This window comes from Pezoporus occidentalis, unplaced genomic scaffold (assembly GCF_034315485.1).
Source record: "Pezoporus occidentalis ecotype Australia unplaced genomic scaffold, CSIRO_AGI_Poc_V1 ctg4, whole genome shotgun sequence".
Classification (NCBI taxonomy): domain Eukaryota; kingdom Metazoa; phylum Chordata; class Aves; order Psittaciformes; family Psittacidae; genus Pezoporus; species Pezoporus occidentalis.
The window spans coordinates 4,957,644-4,976,455 of NW_026915724.1; the positions used below are offsets into that span (position 1 = coordinate 4,957,644).

The following is an 18,812-nucleotide window of genomic DNA, read 5'->3' on the forward strand; positions in this document are numbered from 1 at the left end:
GGCCCCCAGGGAGACACAGCTTCTGTTTCAAATCACCTCCCTTCCTGCCTTACCCACGGTTGAAAGCAATCAGGCACACCATGTAAAAAACCTGCTTTTCCATTCATTTCAGCCAGTGCTGTCTGGGATGCAGGGCTCTCTGCGGGAAGAAACCTACCTGGAAGATGTCACTGGCGCACTTCCTACAGAGGTTGTGCTGGCAGGGCAGGATGACGACAGGCTTGGTGAACATCTCCAAGCAGATGGGGCAAATCAGCTGTTTCTCCAGGTTATCCATGGTTTCCTGCTCTTTGGAGAAGGACTTGTAGTTCAGGGCAGTGCTCATCCCTACCTTTTCCAGGGGCATACGCTTAGGATTACAGTCTCGCGGAGGGGTTTCCGGGTTAATTTCCCTTGAAATAAGTCCAAGGCTGTGCTGCGATCAGAGGCTCCCTGGGTTGCTGTGGCTGGAGGACATTGTTCAAACTCGGGGCTGAAGGGAGCAGGGGCTGTTTTTAGTAGCGCAGCGTCACGAGATGCCATCCTGCCGTGCCCATATAAGCGCGTGAGAGGAGGACAGGCTGGGACAGGTGACAGCTGGCGGGGGATGGGGGGTGGCCCCCAGGGCCCTGGCTCTCCTCACTCACACATGGTGGCCTTCACCCCTTGAGGAAGACAGCAAGTGATAAGCAAACTAAATCCGCTCCCCCCTTATCTCTGCCCAGCGGCAGAGAGCATAGGGCTGCCCCAGTCTAACAAATGCTCTGTTTCGAGCAAGCAGTCGTGGCTGTGAGATGCAGGATATTATTTTCCCCATGTGTTTTGGCAGGGTCTAGGATCTCACCTTCCCAAGGTGTGAAGCACGTGTGGTTGCTGGAGAAGACAATAGGAGCGACGGCTATGCTGGAGCTCAGACACATCAGGGTATAAACATGTCACCACCCTGAAGAACAGTTAAAAAGAAATTGCCTGCCTATAAATGTGCTTAAGGTTCTTCTGGTCTGATATTTTTCTAGGAGCTGTAACATAAGAATCTAACACAACCATTCAAGCTGTGAACTCCACAGTGGTTTAAATATGCACAAAAAAAAAAAAAAGTTTGAATTTTCTGGTGAGAAAGAGGCAGAAGAAATACAGTATTGAAAAGCTTTCATTTGTGGTGCTAGAGAATAGGTGCTAATTGTATATGCTCTCTCTCCACACAGTTTAATTCAAGTATATTTTAGTTTTGGGCACTGCTGTGTTTATATCTGTTTATTAGACACTGATATCCCTCTCAGCTTGGCACTTGTTCCAGAGTTATTTTTAAAATGACAATTTCCCAGATAATTTGTGGCATGTGATGCCTGATCTTAAGGGAAAGCCATCTGTGCTTCTACTTGTCAATTTATCACACAACTGTACAAGCAATAAATACCCTCAAATTTAAGCCGAAGTCCCTGCATGTACTGTATAAAATCACTTTGCCACTGTACTGTACATGAAATCAGAATGTTGTCTTCTCTTTTAATCAGTAACTACGATTGATTTGTCTGTTAAGTGTCTTGTAGACAGTTCTCGTTTATAATCCTTCATGACTGTACAGGGCTTGCATCTGAAAAATGCTATAGAGCGGCTGGGCAAGTCCCAGGGGCAGACCCCAGCTCCAAAGCCCTTCTCTGGAATGACCCCGACTCCAGGGTCCTTCATCTGTATGCAAAACCAGTCTGGAAACTGTGTGCTTTAGAGGAATGTAAAAGTAAAGGTTTTTATTGCTCTCTGCATGAAAATGAATACTATTCTCTGCATGCAACAGCAATGATCACATTAAGTTAAATGTATTACTGACTATTTTATTTTCAAAGCCCTGCATACTTTTAAAGTGTTTGGGTGAACTCCTGTACCCATTTTCAGCCCACTGAGATGGCACTTCCCCTACCTAAACATACACATTTGTCAGCAGTCACACGAAAACAGATTTTTCTGAAGTCTTGCATTCATGGGACATACGTGATATCTCAGTTAAACCCATCTGAAATCACACCTTTGCTTCGACTGCCTAATGCAGAGGAGAGCCCGGAGCTGAGCGGGAGAAGCTGGTCCGGCAGCTGAGCCATGGACAGCTGGAGCTTTGCAGGACTGGCAGGGAGCCTCTCCTGGCATCTTCCCTCCCCTCTGTGGCTGGGTCAGAGGTGACTTTCACGTCTGCAGGAATCTGAATGCCTCATTCCTACCCTCCTAACTCTGAGTCAGCTGCCTCTCATGCATCAAAACCTGCTTTAATGAAGGAGTTTGAGTTAGAGGAGGAAAGCCATGCTTGCCTGGTAAGGCAGGCACTTCCACCTCACTACACAGGCAGAAACAGATAAAAACCAGGAGGAAAAGCTGAAGGTTAGAAATGTCAGTGCCCAGAAATACCTGCATATGGTGATGTAGGAAGGGGCAGATGTAGGCATCAAAAAAAGTTTGGGGATTGTGCTGCTGTGTCAGCCCTTTGGACAATGAACTGAGGCACCTTTCAAGGTGTAATGGGCCTTTAGGATGTAAATGTAATGAATTTATACTTAATCTGTGGTAGCCCACAAAAGCCATATGTTAACAGGCTCAGTGTGAACCCTGATGCATCTGGATGAGGAATAACAGTTTTAAACTAAAAAAGGAGAGATTCAGGCTGGACATGAGGAAGAAATTTTTACAGTGAGGGTAGTAAAATCCTGGCACTGGTTCCCCAGAGAGGTGGTGGATGCACCATCCCTGGAGACATTTAAGGCCAGGCTGGATGTGGTTCTGGTCAACCTGATGTAGTTGAAGATGTCCCGGGTCACTGCAGGGAATTTGGACTAGATGAGCTTTAAAGACCCCTTTCAACCTAAACTATTCTGTGATTCTGTGATTCTATGATCTGGTGGCAACAAGATACGGGACAGGCTGCTGCTGGTTTTCCCCTTTCTGTGTGCTGAAACATGCTATCACAAACCAGACGGTAAACAGTGCAACCATGAAAAGGAGCCGACAAAACAAAGAAAAACCCACCTCCTGCAGCCACACCTAAGCTGAAATATTTTTCTGGCAGGGATATGTAGTTCAGGCACATAAAAAAATAGTTCAGGTTTTTCTGTCAAAGTATTATGAACCCCAGCAGTGATAGGTAAAGAGGTGCGGAGACTCGGTCATGCTTGTGAATGCTGGATGAGAAATGCCAGGAACGCCACGCACTGCAAACTGCAATGTTGCATACTTGTCCTGGGTTCAGCAGTAGCAGTCATGTTTCTCCTTCTTGGTAGCTGGTGCAGTGCTGTGTTTTGACTTTCAGCCTGGGAACAGAGCTGATAGCGATATTTTGGTTTTGCCATGGACTTTGTGAGCCTCATGCTCTGCCAGGGAGGAGGGGAAGCCGGGAGGAAGCAGAGACAGGACACCTGACCCAAACTGACCAAAGAGGTATTCCATACCACAGCACGTCATGCCCAGGAAGTAACTGGGAGTTAGCCGGAAGGGCTGGGAGACTGCAGGGTTGGAGGAGGTATGGGTCGGAGCTTGGTCGGGCTGGGGGGGTCAGTTATCGGTTGGCTGGTGGTGAGGTGTTGTATTCTCTTCCCTTGTTATTTCCTTTATCATTATTATTATTGATGGTAGCAGTAGTGATTTGTGTTATACCTTAGTTACTAAACTGTTCTTATCTCAACCCATGGGAGTTGCATTCTTTTCGATTCTCCTCTCTGTCCCTCTGGGAGTAGGGGGAGGGAAAGAAGGGGGGGAGTGAGTGAACAAGTTACCTGACTGGGTTTAAACCACGACAATACTGCACTGTAACGAGGAGAAAGAAGAGCAAAGCCCAAGAGGCAGTGGATCCAGGGGATGGTTTTGCAGCCAGTCTTCAGCAGAAATTGCTTGGGTTGGACTCTGAAGTACTTGCACTGAGAAAGAGCCCAGCACCCTCCCATCTCTCCCTAGAAGCCCTGTCATCCTTCTCTTCCTCCCCTTCCACACTTGCAAGGGAAGGCCACTGGCATGCACAGCTGTCCATCAAGCCATCTCTCAAGTGACTAACAAAGGGCAAGAGGGCCTGCTTTAACCCCACTCACAGAAACTCTGGCTGCTTTCCAGCCATCACCAAGAAGAAAATACCATTTTTAAATTACTTTTTTTTTCAGTACTGCTTGCCTTGGAATGTTACTTGGCTTTGCTGCCACAACCAGAGCACTAATTCCCAGAGATATGCTTACTTTTATGGACATTACTTCTAACTCCTCTGATTTTGCAGCCAAGTAACAGCTTGTGGGCTGTGGACTGTTGGCCAGGAGAGCCTGGAAGGCTAGCTGTAAAGCAGTGGGTTTAGGAAAGGGATTTGGAAGAGGAAGAAGAGGCTGAGCAATGTCCAGGTTCAGGTTTCAGGATTTTGTGTTCACAGAATTCCCCTCTGCAACCTCTTCTCTTGTACCAGTGCTGTGAAGCTCTTGTGTGTCAGTCACAGAAAGTCTGCTCTGTGGCTCTCTTGCATGGCCTGAAAACAAAGACAAAAAGCGTATTTTGCCAGAGGGTAAGTCCCATGTGACTTACCTGTCCACAGAGCCCAGCAGAGACAAAGCCTGCTGTGCAAGCACAGGCTCCTTGCCCAGGAATGGACATGATGGGTGGCATGGAACATCCCAGTCCATGGGATGGTGCCCTGGCCTGCAGCCACCCCACCTCCTGCCTATCCTTGGGGAGGAGCAAGGATCCCAACGCCCTTGCCATCCCTAAAGCAGGTGGAGAGCAGCCCACTGTCACCTGGGCAGAGTAGATACCTGCCTTCATCCCATTGCCTCCAGCAGCTCCCTGCATTCCTGAGGATCCTGGGGCTCAGCAGAGGGCTTTGCAAGACAGCTCTGCTGCTGGAAGAATACGGGGCTGGTTGGTGCCTGGAACCAGCAACCCATCTGCCCTCAGCTTTGCCCTCCCTTACTCACCTCTTGGCAAAAAGCCCTGGCTGCCCGAACACTACAACATCCTAACAAAAAGGAGGCTGCTGTATCCATTTCTGCCCACCCACATGTGAGATTTAGAATAAAATGACAGGGCAGCCTTCCCCTCCTCCCATCCTGCTAAGCCTCCCTTGGGGAGGTAGGCGGGAGGCTCTCCATCCATCCCACCTTTTTTCTGTGCCCATTTACCCTGCAGTGAGCAGCCCCTCAGCAGCGAATGGTGAGCACCAGCATTCCCACCTACAGCAGGCATGTTGCAGGAACTCAAATCTCACTTACATTTGCAACAACTCGCTAAGCCAATGAGCCAGCTGTAAGATGAAGCCCTCCTACCTGCACAAGTGCAAGTTGCAAACAGTATCTAGCATTTTTGCCGACTTGCCCAGCAAGTCTGTCGATGACACCAACCTCTGTAGTGCAGTTGACACATGGGAGGAAAAGGGAAGGTTTAGACTGGATATTAGGAAAAATTTCTTCACGGAAAGGGTGATCAGGTATTGGAACAGGCTGCCCAGAAAGTGGTGTAATCACCATCTCTGGAAGTGTTCAAAAAACATGTAGACAAGGCCCTCAGTGACATGGTTTATCAGTGTACTTGGCAGTCCTGGAGTAGCAGTTGGACTTGATGAGCTTAAAGATCTTCTCCAACTTAGTTGATTCTATGAGCCTATAATTTCATTGTTTTATTGTGATCACTCAACATCCCACAGTAAGTACCAAAACTACTCTTATATGTCAATTTATGTTGTCAAAGACAGCCTTTGCAAATGACAAGCATTTTCAAAAGTAGTTGCTTTTTGAGAATGACATTTTTCTACTCTACCTATATATTTTTCTTTGCGTACCTCATACATGACAATAGGCCATATGCGGTCAGTATTTTGATACCTTCTAAAAACAACCAGAGAGATGGTTTCAGATCTCCCAGAAAACAAGGACCAGCACAGGAGATAATGACATCTTTCAAAATTTCCTTTTGCACATACAAAATCATAACAGCAGGGGCAAGCTCAAAGGATTTCTAATGGTGAGCCATTGAGAGTACATCAAATGTGCAGGAGCACAGGATTTCAGGGACAAGCTACAAAGATCAGTAAGAGGGATGATTCTTTTGAATAGGGTATGGACCCTGACTTGAGCTGAATTGTGCTTGAAAACAGCTTTCTCTGGCCTTATCCATGCTCAGAAAGCTTCCACAGATGGGAGTAAACAGACAGAAACATGGGATCAAAGGGCAGATGAACTAGATTATAATTTCTGTCCAGATTCATCAGCAGTACCAACATAAATTATAGCAGAGAAACCTCAGAGATTTAGATTAAAGGACCTTGAAACATGGAGAGTCCACGGATGAACTCCATTGAGGATTCTACCCTGTGGGCTGTGGCTCTGCCACTGGTGGGACACCAATGCATGGGATCGCTGCTCTCAGCTCCCTGCCTGGGAGAAGGAGGATCCTGTGGCTTCTTGGTGCCCTTCAGTATTGCCAGCAGGCCCGTGTGGACCTAAGTGTCACCCAGTTTTAGGAGCCACAGGGAAACAGAACACCCTCCCCTCCCAATAGAAAGTGTTGTCTTTCTCATAGTCCTTGAGATTGGGATGAGAAATGGTGGTCACGGGAGGCAGGGTGACCACAAATGGTGATGATGACAAGGTGTTTTCATCTTCCCTGCAATTATCTGTTATTCACTAAAGTCTCAAAAGCAGTGAGTCTGAAAAGACAGGCTGCAAGTGCTGTGGAATAGCAAACATGAGATCAGTGCTTCAGTATCTCCCTGAGCCATACACGACTTTAAAAGCCCAGGGCTTCCCAAACCCTCATTCCCTTAACACATCACTGCTGGAAAGATATCTACACTTCACAGGAGAGTCACAAAAATAAGTCCAAAGCACTGCATGGAAGAAGTACTGCATGTGGGGAAGAAATAGCACTGCCCTACTGCCTACCTAAAAATAGGTTCTCTCCAGGGCTAGGGACAATTTGCACAGATAACAGGCACAGGCTTGTTTTTCCACCCCCCAAAATATGCTCTGCAGTGAGAATGAGATGTGAAGGAAGAAAGGACGTAAATAAAACAAAATCAGGTAGAAAAAGAGGAGAAAACACCAGTTAGAAAAGTGGGAGAATCCTGCTTCTTGTTGGAGAGTAAGTGACCAAATGCTTTATTATTCCAACACAGTCTCCCGCTCTTCAAATGCAGCTGTGACCCTTTCCCCTCTACTCTATCACAGCATCCCATGGGATCCTGTTTGTAAATCATCACTACATGTCTCTCTGCTAGCAGAGAGGAAGGAATGACAGCTCCTCCCTAGGTTCCTTCATTTTATGGAATAATATGATTGTTTAGTGCTGCGTTAACTGTGGTGGTGTTGGTGCTGTGACAGCAGGGCTGGACACAGGTAGCACAGCTGGGGCAGTTCTAGGGGACTTCTGACCATACCAAATTCAAGGAAAAGGTGATTGCAGAGTTTTAACAGTAGGAATTTTGACTGGGAAATAGATACGATTACTGCTCAGGCTGTGGTATTCCCCTTTAAAATCTGCTGCTGCAACCCCAGCTCTGTCATTAGGAATGGAGAGTGATGTTTCAATAGAGAAGTGACTTGTGTTTCACAGCACAGAACCAGCTTGGGCTTCCCAGCTGGCATCAGCTCATCACTTTGCAGAGATACAGCCCTGTCCCAGTGTCAGGTTTCTCCCCAGCCTCGGTCTGTTCAACATAAGGCACTCTTGATGCTATTTCAGTACAACCCCTCCATAGCTCAGCTGGCAGAGTAAAGGAATGCAGGTATCTTTTTTCTCCAGGACAATGCTGAGGTCTGTACTTCAAAGAAGAGATTGGTTTTAAGGTTATACTCAGCACATGACTTTACACTACATCAGAGACCTGCTGAGACTCTGTCCCAGCTCCTTAGGTAGTCTAGATTATGTTTTCGACCATTTCCTTTGAGGGTCATTCCTCCAGGACAGAATAGGGATTTGGTGCTGGAAGATAAAGGATCTGACATTATGGTATTACAGCTAAACAAAAATGCTGTTCTGTGGTGGCAGGAAGGTTTTCACACAGCAAGGCATTACCTGAACTGGTCAAGTGCATGCTTAGCACGTGACTGGTAACAGAGGTGGTACCTCTGTCTTTTAGCTCTTTTGTCAAATTTCTCAGTTTTCTTTTCATGTGTTCCTTTCCCCTGTAAATGCTCTTTAGTCAGACAGCAAAACCAGCATGACTATTCATTTCTGAGTGCCAATGCCTTTTTTCCTTTTGAAACTTAGATTAGAAGAGCAAGTTTGCCTTTTGGCCATTTTCCAGCCATGTTCTTTCTCTCATTCCTTCATGTGAGATTCATGTGAGCATAGGGGAGCACGATGCGTGAGAGATGCAGGTGCTTGCAAGGACAACAGCTGGAAATGCCTTCAAGCTGGGCAGGAGTTGAATGAATGCACTTTAAGCTATGATCAGGGATGCCATCCACTGTGACATTGTGTTCATTGTACCAAGCAGCAGTCTATTAGATTAATGTCTTTTTGAACTGTTACTTCAGGAAGCATCCCAAGCATGGCGGCAGATCTCTCCACGTACAGTCTTGTGTCCCCCTCTCCCATCATGCTCTTCCCCAGGATTTAGCCTTTCTGATTCTGGCTGTGTTTAGAGAATGTGAGCGAAGAAAGGGCAGGCAGCAAGTTCTCTGGCCACAGAATGAATCAGATTTCAGATGCCTTTTCAAAGCTTTTGACCTTGCCATGGAAGGGGAAGCTTTGCAGTAATATCCGAGTAAAATCCTCAGGGCTGCCTGAGGATGCATATCTCTCCATGAAGTCCTACCCCCGTGTGGTCAAGTTTGGGCAATATGAATGAAGAGTTCATGGCAGCAAACTGCATCATATTAATCTGACACTGCAATCTGGGAGAAGACAAAGAGTTTGGGGCTTTCTTCCTCCCCACCCCAAATTCTCCCCCTGCCTCCACCTCACTCAGCCAAGCACAGCCTGTCCCCAGCCTAGAGGGTGACTCCCCGTGACCCCAGCTATAGGCAGTGAGGAAGGCTGCTCCGGCACTGTGTATTGCGGTAAGGAGTGCTGCTGTGAGCTGAATGTGCCTGACCTTCCCTGCATTACCATTGTGGTCAAGAAGCTGGGAAAACAGGGCACCCCCATATTACAGAATCATAGAATGGTTTGGGTTGGAAAGGACATTAAGATCATCCAGTTCCAAGCCCCCTGCCACAGGCAGGGACACCTTCCACTACACCAGGTTGCTCAAAGCCCCATCCAACATGGCCTTGAACACTGGAGCATTCACAGCTTTCTTGAGCAATCTGTTCCAGTGCCTCACCATTCTCACGGTAAAGAATTTTTTCCTTATATCTAATCTATATTTCCCCTTTAAGTTTAAACCTCTTACCCCTTGTCCTATCACTACAGTCCCTAATGAAGAGTCCCTCTTCGGCATCCTTGTAGCCCCCTTCAGATACTGCAAGGCTGCTATGAGGTCTCCATTCCACAGCCACCCTTTGGATTAGAAGAATGCAGCTGGGGAGAGGACAGGTGTGTGCAGGGTGCAGGCAGGGCTGGGATAAGATGGCAAAGTAGAGCACAGGATCAGTGCCAGAGCCACTGTGCATTTCTGTTACCACAGCATTTAGAGTTGTGCTGCCAGTGAAGCACATGGGTGACTGCACATAATCTACAAGAAAGAAGAGGTGGTGCAAAATCAGTCCTCTGATGGATCTGCTTATTGCAAGCTTTGCCTCCTCATGTCACTTGTACTGCTGTTTTTCTAATGCCATGGATTGTACCTCCCTCACCTCTATCCTGTTGCAGGGAATTTAACTTCAGGGAAAACTTCAGAGGTGACAAGCTGGAGCAGTACACAGTGCATTCCTGATGTTTCTGATAATCCCAAGGACTGCAGTGCAAACAGGAGAGAGGTGCTAATAGATTTATGTGTGAGTAGACTACAAACTGCATCTCTCCCAGTTACCCACATAGTACATATGGCCTTGGTGCTATTTCTATCCGTAACCATTGCTATGAAGGAGCATGGAGGTGACAGCTTTGTAAGCAGCATCCCTTTGTGCAGAAGTTTGTATCTTGTGCCTTGTAGGCCTTGGCTCTCCATATCCCAGAGTGATGCATCTGCCACTTGTGATCATGCTGCCAGGACTGGGCCTGCTGCAGGATCCTGCTGGGAGTCTCTCTCAGGACAACATCTCTTATTCTTTAATAGCTCAGCTCCCAGGTGGAGAGCTGTGGTGCTTTCAGAGACCTCACTCCTGCAGCCAAAATAGGGCAGGCACGGCTACTGCTGCCCTTTAATATTCTAGAGAACATGCCAAGGAGCCAGACTTGAGTTAAGAGGCCACAGGGTAACAGTTCACCATAACCTTCAGCAAGGAATGCCAGTGGACAACCAGTAACATGGAAATCACAATCCAGACGAGATTAAGCAAAACTGCAAATAATTTATCCATAAGAAATCTATTAATACCCACCCAAAATAGGTTATATTTATGGAATACATAGATAGGAATACATGGTAGGAGACTTGCCAGACTGGTCAAGGAGGCTTTAAACTAGATGTGTTGGGGGAGGGGGCATCATTCCATCCCAACACACCCAGTCAGTTGCCAGAACCTATAATAAATGCTTGGAGCAATGTAGAGATATTCCAGCCGCTCCAGCCAATGAGCTGGCTTCAGTTGGAGCTCGGCTCAGATGCCTCTATACAAATGCCCCTAGCATGGGGAACAAACAAGAGGAATTAGAGATGTGTGCACGTCTACAGGGGTATGATATAATAGGCATCACAGAAACATGGTGGGATGGCTCCTGTGACTGGAGTGTTGGAATGGAAGGTTACAGGCTCTTTAGAAAAGACAGGCCTGGCAGGCGGGGAGGGGGAGTTGCCCTTTATGTTAGGGATAGGCTGGAGAGTATGGAACTCTGTCTGGGGACAGGTGAGCAGTTGACAGAGAGTTTGTGGGTCAGGGTTAAAGGGAATATAGCTATGGGAGACATTACTGTGGGGATCTGTACAGACCGCCTGATCAAGGAGAACCTGTGGATGAAGCACTCTATAGGCAGATAGGAAAAGCCTCACGCTCACAGGCCCTTGTTCTCATGGGTGACTTCAAACACCCTGACATCTGTTGGAAGGACGGTACGGCCCGGCACAAGCAAACCAGGAGGTTCCTCGATTGTGTGGAAGAGAACTTCCTTCTGCAAGTAATAGAGGAGCCAACAAGGAGAGGTGCCATGCTTAACCTTGTGCTCACCAACAGGGAAGGGCTCGTTGGAAATGTGATGCTCCAGGGCAGCCTTGGATGCAGAGATCATGAGATGGATGAATTTGAGATCCTCAGGACAGTGAGAAGAGCGTGCAGCAAGCTCAGTGCCCTGGACTTCAAAAGAGCAGACTTTGGCCTCTTCAGGAACCTGCTTAGTAAGGTTCCATGGGATATAGCCCTAGAGGGCAGGGGGGCCCAAGACTCTTGGTTGATATTCAAGGATCACCTGCTACAAGCTCAGGAGTGTTGCATCCCAACTAGAAGGAAGTGCAGCAGGAGGGCCAGGAGACCTCCTTGGATGGATAAGGAGCTGCTGAGGAAAATTCAAATGAAAAAAGAGGCTTATAAAAAGTGGAAGCAAGGACAGGTGGCATGGGAAGAGTACAGGGATGTTGTCTGGGAAGCTAGGGACCAGGTTAGGAAAGCTAAGGCCCAGTTAGAATTAAACTTGGCTAGGGATATTAAGAATAACAGGAAGGGATTCTACAGGTACATAGAAAATAAAAAACAGACTAGGGAGAATGTGGGCCCTCTCAGGAAGCTCTCAGGAGAACTGGCTACACAGGATTTGGAGAAGGCTGAGGTTCTGAATGACTTTGTTGCCTCGGTCTTCACTGGCAAAGGCTCTGACCACACCACCCAAGTATTGGAAGGTAGATGCAGGGACTGTGAGAATGAAGACCTTGGGCCCACTGTAGGAGAGGAACTGGTTCAAGACCATCTTAAAAATCTGAACGTGCACAAGTCCATGGGTCCTGATGAAATCCATCCACAGGTCCTGAAGGAGCTGGTGAATGAAGTTGCGAAGCCACTGGCCGTCACATTTGAGAAATCATGGCAGTCAGGTGAAGTTCCCGATGACTGGAAAAAGGGAAATATAACCCCCATTTTCAAGAAGGGGAAAATGGATGACCCAGGGAACTACAGAGCAGTCGGTCTCATCTCTGTGCCTGGCAAAATCTTGGAGCAGATTCTCCTGGAAGACATGCTGAGGCACATGAAAATCAACAAGGTGCTTGGTGACAGCCAGCATGGCTTCACTAAGGGGAAATCCTGCCTGACCAATTTGGTGGCCTTCTATGATGGGGCTACAGAACTGATGGACAGGGGTAGAGCAGCTGATGTCATCTACCTGGACTTGTGCAAAGCGTTCAACACTGTCCCACACAACATCCTTGTCTCTAAATTGAAGAGACATCAATCTGATGGATGGATCACTCGGTGGATAAAGAACTGCGTGGATGGCAGCACGCAAAGAGTTGTGGTCAATGGCTCAATATCCAGTTGGAGACCAGTAACGAGTGGTGTCCCACAGGGATCGATGTTGGGACCGGTCTTGTTCAACATCTTTGTTGATGACATGGACAGTGGGATTGAGTGCACCCTCAGCAAGTTTGCCGATGACACCAAGCTGTGTGGTTCGGTTGATACCCTGGAGGGAAGGAATGCCATCCAGAGGGACCTTGACATGCTTATGAGGTGGGCAGATGCCAACCTTATGAAGTTTAACCATGCCAAGTGCAAGGTCCTACACCTGGGTCGGATCAATCCCAGGCACACCTACAGGTTGGGCAAAGAAGAGATTCAGAGCAGCCCTGCAGAGAAGGACTTGGGGGTGTTGGTTGATGAGAAAATGAACATGAGCCGACTTCAGTGTGCGCTTGCAGCCCAGAGAGCCAACCGTATCCTGGGCTGCATCAAAAGGAGCGTGACCAGCAGGTTGAAGGAGGTGATCCTGCTCTTGTGAGACCTCTACTCTGCTCTTGTGAGACCTCACTTGGAGTATTGTGTGCAGTTCTGGTGTCCTCAACATAAAAAGGACATGGAACTGTTGGAACAAGTCCAGAGAAGGGCCACAAGGATGATCAGGGGACTGGAGCACCTCCTGTATGAAGACAGGCTGAGGAAGTTGGGGCTGTTCAGCCTGGAGAAGAGAAGGCTGCATGGAGACCTCATAGCAGCCTTCCAGTATCTGAAGGGGGCCTATAGGGATGCTGGGGACGGACTCTTCATTAGGGACTGTAGTGATAGGACAAGGGGTAACGGGTTAAAACTTAAACAGGGGAAGTTTAGATTGGATATAAGGGGGAAATTCCTTCCTGTTAGGGTGGCGAGGCACTGGAATAGGTTGCCCAGGGAGGTTGTGAATGCTCCATCCCTGGCAGTGTTCAAGGCCTTTTTGGACGAGGCCTTGAGTGATATGGTTTAGTGTGAGGTGTCCCTGCCCATGGCAGGGGGGTTGGAACTTGATGATCTTGAGGTCCTTTCCAACCCTAACTATTCTATCATTCTATGATTCTATAAGAAGACCCCCACCTTTATTCATTTAAACTAGCAAGACCTCTCACCTGTCACCAGATGGTGTACAGGTGATTGCCCTAAGAAGGTACAGTGCTTCCTTGAAAGTTTCTTCTGCACATCACGGTTCAGGTTGCATTCTTTGGAGTGCACCTGATGTGTCAGGTCTCACAGCCAATTCCCTGGGCTCCTGGCAGACTATAATCTGAAATGCATCCAGACTGGCTGCTCATTCCCAGGAACTGAAGCCAGCTATCTTTCACTTCCAGGGAAGTATGTCTCGTTATCAAGCTGGGTGTTACCCAGTCAGGTATAAGAACAGTGACATCTCTCCCATCCTTTCTCTGGTGACTTCATAATGTGTTCCTGGGTTGCCCCGGGTTGCACTGAGCTGGACATAGAGAAATGAAGCAACTGAAGGAGCCAATGTGTAGAGCAAGAAGCTTTGAAGGAGCTGTACAGGAAGGTGCTGGCCACTTCCTTTTCAGTTTAGGGAGGAAACTCTGCTGCCAGCTGGCTCACAGGTACCTCTGAGTGGTCCCTATGTATGGTCACTTTGTAAAACTGGAAGGAAGAAGTTTGCAGAGGCAAGAGGAAGATGCAAAGGAAAAAGGACACGATAACAAGGAAAGATAAGAAAGGAGACCACATATGCATGCACAGAGGTAAGTCTCAGGATGTCCTTTGCATTGAATAAGCCTTTTGAAGTGATTCCCCAAGTCCAGCACAACTTCCCTACCTCCTCTTCTACTTTGCAGCACCACATCAGCCTGCTTTTCATCCTTCCCACATCAACCCTTATCCTCCACATCTCCTTTATCTTCTTCCATGAAGGGAAGGGACTGTTTCACCCTCTCCGTGAAAAGACAAGCCCTGTCAACCAAAAGTTAGCCTCTGCTTGAGCAGGCAAAACCACTCCTCTAGTTCCTTCACTAGCTTGAAGCAAGACATTCCCTCCAAACCAAGGCTGATTAACCCCACCATGCTTTTCCATATGCCCTTTAAAATAGTGATAGCAGGCAGAGCAAAGAGTAATTTACATTATTACAGAAAAAATACTAACAATAATAAAAAGAGAGGCAGGAAAAGAAAGCAGTGGCATTCAAATAATCTAGCCAGTACATTTCCCATGACAGTACTCTGGCTTAGCACTTCACCCAAGGCATTGTTAGCTGGCCTAGTAATGCTAAAGAAACGAAGTAATTTTTACCAAGAGGAAAGGCCAGCATGTCTCCTGGATAATGGAGAAATAGGAAGAGCTCTGTACTAAAGTGGTGGACCTCCCTGGAAAGGGAGGTTTTTAGAACAAAATTAGATGCGAGAGGTACTTTATTTCCCCATGAGGAAATACTTCTTGGCCAACATAACCTGAGGTATAAGCTGAGGAGGAAGATAGGCTCGCTGCTCCTCACTGTGTCAGGAGAGCCTGCGGCAAAATGCCTCGATATGAGGGAATGGCCTTGCTGATTTATCTTCAAAGCCTGTAACTGTAGCCTGGTTTTCTCTCATTTCTCCACCTGCATCTTTTATAGGTTTATCTAACTTGGCAGCTGTGAGTAAATGTTTTTATTTGCTTTCTGTCTTAACCTGTCTTGAATTAAATATGATTTCAGTGTAAGTGGATACTAATGACTCGTTCCTTGCCACAGGATGTGGTAAATCTCCACCTAGAGCTTGGGGCACCTTACAAGCACCCTGGGTTGCCAGCTTCTTCTCTGTAATAACCAAATCATTACTGAATGTGCCTTCCTCCAGCTGCAGCCCTGCCCTGGATAAGCAACAGCCAGGAGGGGAAAAGTGTCTTTTAGAGTTGTATCATGCCTTCTCATCTCCAGCTCTCACCTGTATTCATTCCCTCCCTGGGACACTGGCCTGGTTTCCCAGCTCTGGCTCCAGCTTCCTCCAGGCATGAAGATAGTTCCCTGCTTGCCCAAGGTTTCACTTCAAATCGTTGTTCTTGGTTGCAGCCCTCACCTGGGCTCGAGCAGGGACCTCCTGCTGCTCTTGCATGCAGTATCTGTGTACCATTAGGCAGAACTGAGCGGCCTTGTTTGCTCAGAGCAATTCTGTTTGAAGTGCACGGAAATTTGGGCAATCACCCTTTTCTAACATCATTCTTCATCCCATTGTTGCAGCGGGGTAATAACATCCCTAGGATCTCTGGGCAAATACATGGGAGCCCTTTATCCTGCCTGGCCTAGGCATGTGGTGGATCATCTCTCTGGCTGCCAACTAGAAGAATAGGTGCAAGTTCAAGCTGTCCAACTAGAAAAAGGTGCTACCTCCACAAACTCCTCTTTCTAATTAGGTTCTTCCTGGTTTTATATGCCCACCAGCCATTTGGACACACTCACCCCCTTTCATTCACTTTGTGGTTTTTCATGATTGATTCAGAGGGAAAAAAAACAAAACCCATGTGCAAAAGAGGAGCCATTTGCAAGTTTCTGCTTATGAGGGAGGTGCTTCCCTCAGTGCCTACCCCTCTGCACTGGCTTGAGGCATTGGCCTCATCTTCACCACCTGCCTTACTAGTGCCTGCAAAAAGTAAAGAGAACAAGAAGGAAAATTACGAGAGGATGGACATAACAGAGAGTGAGGTGTCTGTGGAGGCAGACAGCGGCTCTACCTCTCACCTACTGGATATTCTGTCCAATTCTTATGCCTTGTTCCCACTCCCTGTCTTCAGTTTCACTGTCTCAGCATGACATTCTTCCTTTGGGCTGCAGTTTGACAAGCAACTGCAGGCAGCTGAGCTGCTCTGGCCAGCAGGATGGGGCAGCGTGTGCCTCTCACCTTCCTTGTGCTGGCCCTGGTGCAAGGTCCTGTCCCCAGCCGAGCTGATTCCCCTCACTGAGCAATAGAAAATTACCCCCTTCTTTGTTGGATTAACACATTGACTCAGGTGCCGGAAGTGACCACAGGACAAGGATAAGGCCAGTTGTGCAGGGGAGAAGAGGGGAGGTCAAGTGAAACCTTTTTACTTTGGAACAAGAGCTGCTAAACTGGCCCATTCTGCTTTCAAACTTCACCCTTAACATCCTCATTGGTAGCCAGAACATAATAATACCTTCAGTACCCCATGAGATGGTCCATAACTTGAAGGAGCACTCACAAGCAAGTCAAGTCAAAAGCGATCATTTACCACAGTAGTCTGGCAAAATAACTGCTGCTGAGGGAGGTACAGTAGCAATGAGTGTTCAGACAGGGTTGCAGTGATGAATATCTGTCTCCAGCAGCTCCTGGCATTTTCTCTGGCACCAGGTTACATGAATCCCATCCTGTTCCTAAGGAATGGAAAAAAGAGCCATGCCATTCACTTATTTTCATGCTTCCTAATGTCCAACACTGGCAAACTGGGCTTTTTGTTTGCCTAAATAAAGCTAGGGCTAAATAGGCTAAGTTTATTTTCAGTAGCTGTGCTCTCTCTGGCACTGATTTCTGTTTATTTGCCTGAATGGACAAGGTCAGGCCAGAAATCAAACAGCAATCAAAGGCTACCACTGGAAAGAACCCAGGAGTTCACAGACACCCAGGTTATCAGCAGCAACAGGTCACCATGATTGGCTGCCATAAGGTCAGCAAAGGGCTCAGAGAAGCAAGCAGCAAATGTCACCAAGAAGCCCTGACACTGAATCCAAATGTTATAAATCTGTGAGGCGTTCCCTGGCTCTTCCTGCAAAAGCAGAACCTACTTTGCATCTGATTGACAAGGAAAAACTGGAAAACAAGTTCTGGGGTCCTGTGACCTTTGCAGTGTATACCAACTGACCAAGACAAGAGCTGCTGGGACACCGGTCTCCCTCCTGAAGAACCAGCATGGTGCTTTGTATGGATTCAGAGGCAAAGATTCTCTCGACAGACCAAAGAATGCTGTCTCTGACATCTGAGCTGCAGGAAGAAAATATGGGGCATGGACCAGGAGTAACTCAGAGGCTGGGGCAGGAATCAACATGCAGAGGTGAGTCAGGCACGTTGTAATGGGAGAGGAGTCGGTGTGACAGTGGAGTGGGGGTTTCCTGGAAGACAAGGTGCTGATGGTATCTTCAGAGCTGCCCTGAACAGGCCAGCTCTGTGCTGCACCACGCAGCCTGTCCCAGCCCTGCAGGCCCTCTCTGTCTGCTCTGGGGTCCTTCTGCAGAGGTAGGACTGAGTGTGGGGTGAAGGCTACAAGGCTCTTCTGCTACAGCATCATGGAGTCAAAGGCAGATCCCACCTCTTCCTCCCACTGGCAGGGATTCCTCCTCCAGACACCACAGGAGCAGGCAGGCTCTGCTGGCCCCAGTGACTGCCTGGGGCGTGGGGAACAGAGTTTGTGAGCGAAGGGGCATGACACAACTCCCAGCATTTGGGAACTGGATAGGATTACTGCGTCTTTTTAATTTCCCTTTCAGCATAGATATTGCAGCAGGTGACGCAACGTGACTTGTTCCCAGCTTGTAGTTGCAAAGCTCTTCTTTGGAGCAACATCAGATAGTGAGCTTGGCCAAGGATGCTGGAGGGAAAATGGGATTTCCACTGCACACCCTTCACAACTGCTACTGGGGATTTTGGGGTGTTCCCCCCAAAACAAACAGCACAGCCAAGACCAAGGTCGGGAGCAGCACTGAGACCCAGCATTTTGGGAACTGCGTGCGCAGGACTTTACTCTGCCCCACCGCAGTCCCCCTTTGGGCTTTGTGCCTCCCCCTCCCCTTCACCCTACTCAGGGGCCAGTGGCGCAATGGATAACGCGTCTGACTACGGATCAGAAGAGTGTAGGTTCGACTCCTGCCTGGCTCGCTAACATTTTACACATTCTGCCCCCCCGCACCCATTCCCGGCCTGCACTTCTCCTGGGGCTCCTACCCAACAGTGGGTGGAAGGAAAAGTGGGAAGCTTAGAAGAAAAACAGACTGGACAGCTGGAGACACGGACTTCCTTGTTAGGGGATTCCTTTAGTTAACTTGGTACCTGCACATCCTGCGCAGCACCCTTGGAAGTCCTCAATTTTGTCAACTCCATCTCCAAAGAGATTAGTTTTTTAAAATCTTGCTTATTACATGGATTCTTTCCGTATCCCGCTGTGAACCTCCAGCACCCAAGTCTATAACCAGCATCTTCCAGTTTTCCACTGTCTTGCTCTGGCTTGGCTGACCCCAGAGGATCCTCACTCATCCGGCTTCTGCTACTGAAATGGGGCAAGTTTGGCTGCTCTGGGGAATGGCTGGGGAGCTAAAAATCACTTCCTGGTGTCAGCTGAGACAGCTGCTGTTAGCCGAGTGATAACCACACAGACCTGGTGACCCTGAAATCCCATTTATCTCA

At 47.9% G+C, this 18,812-nt stretch overlaps 1 protein-coding gene and 1 non-coding gene across 4 annotated transcripts in view; one reads left to right on the top strand and one right to left on the bottom strand.

Annotated features, from left to right (window-relative positions):
- The window catches only part of TRIM55 (tripartite motif containing 55), a 39,309-nt gene extending 38,809 nt beyond the window's left edge, over positions 1 to 500 (bottom strand). Inside the window, exon 1 of one of the 3 annotated variants that reach the window (XM_062633275.1) lies at positions 158 to 500. In XM_062633275.1, coding sequence (XP_062489259.1) covers positions 158 to 346 — 189 coding nt within the window. In that variant the 5' untranslated portion in view covers positions 347 to 500. The remainder of the gene's footprint in view (positions 1 to 157) is intronic. The other 2 variants (XM_062633273.1, XM_062633274.1) reach the window with 2 other exon arrangements.
- Positions 501 to 18,214: 17,714 nt separating this feature from the next.
- On the top strand, positions 18,215 to 18,287 carry TRNAR-ACG (transfer RNA arginine (anticodon ACG)). The gene has a single exon. It is a non-coding gene; the product is annotated as a tRNA-Arg (tRNA).
- Positions 18,288 to 18,812: the final 525 nt, after the last annotated feature.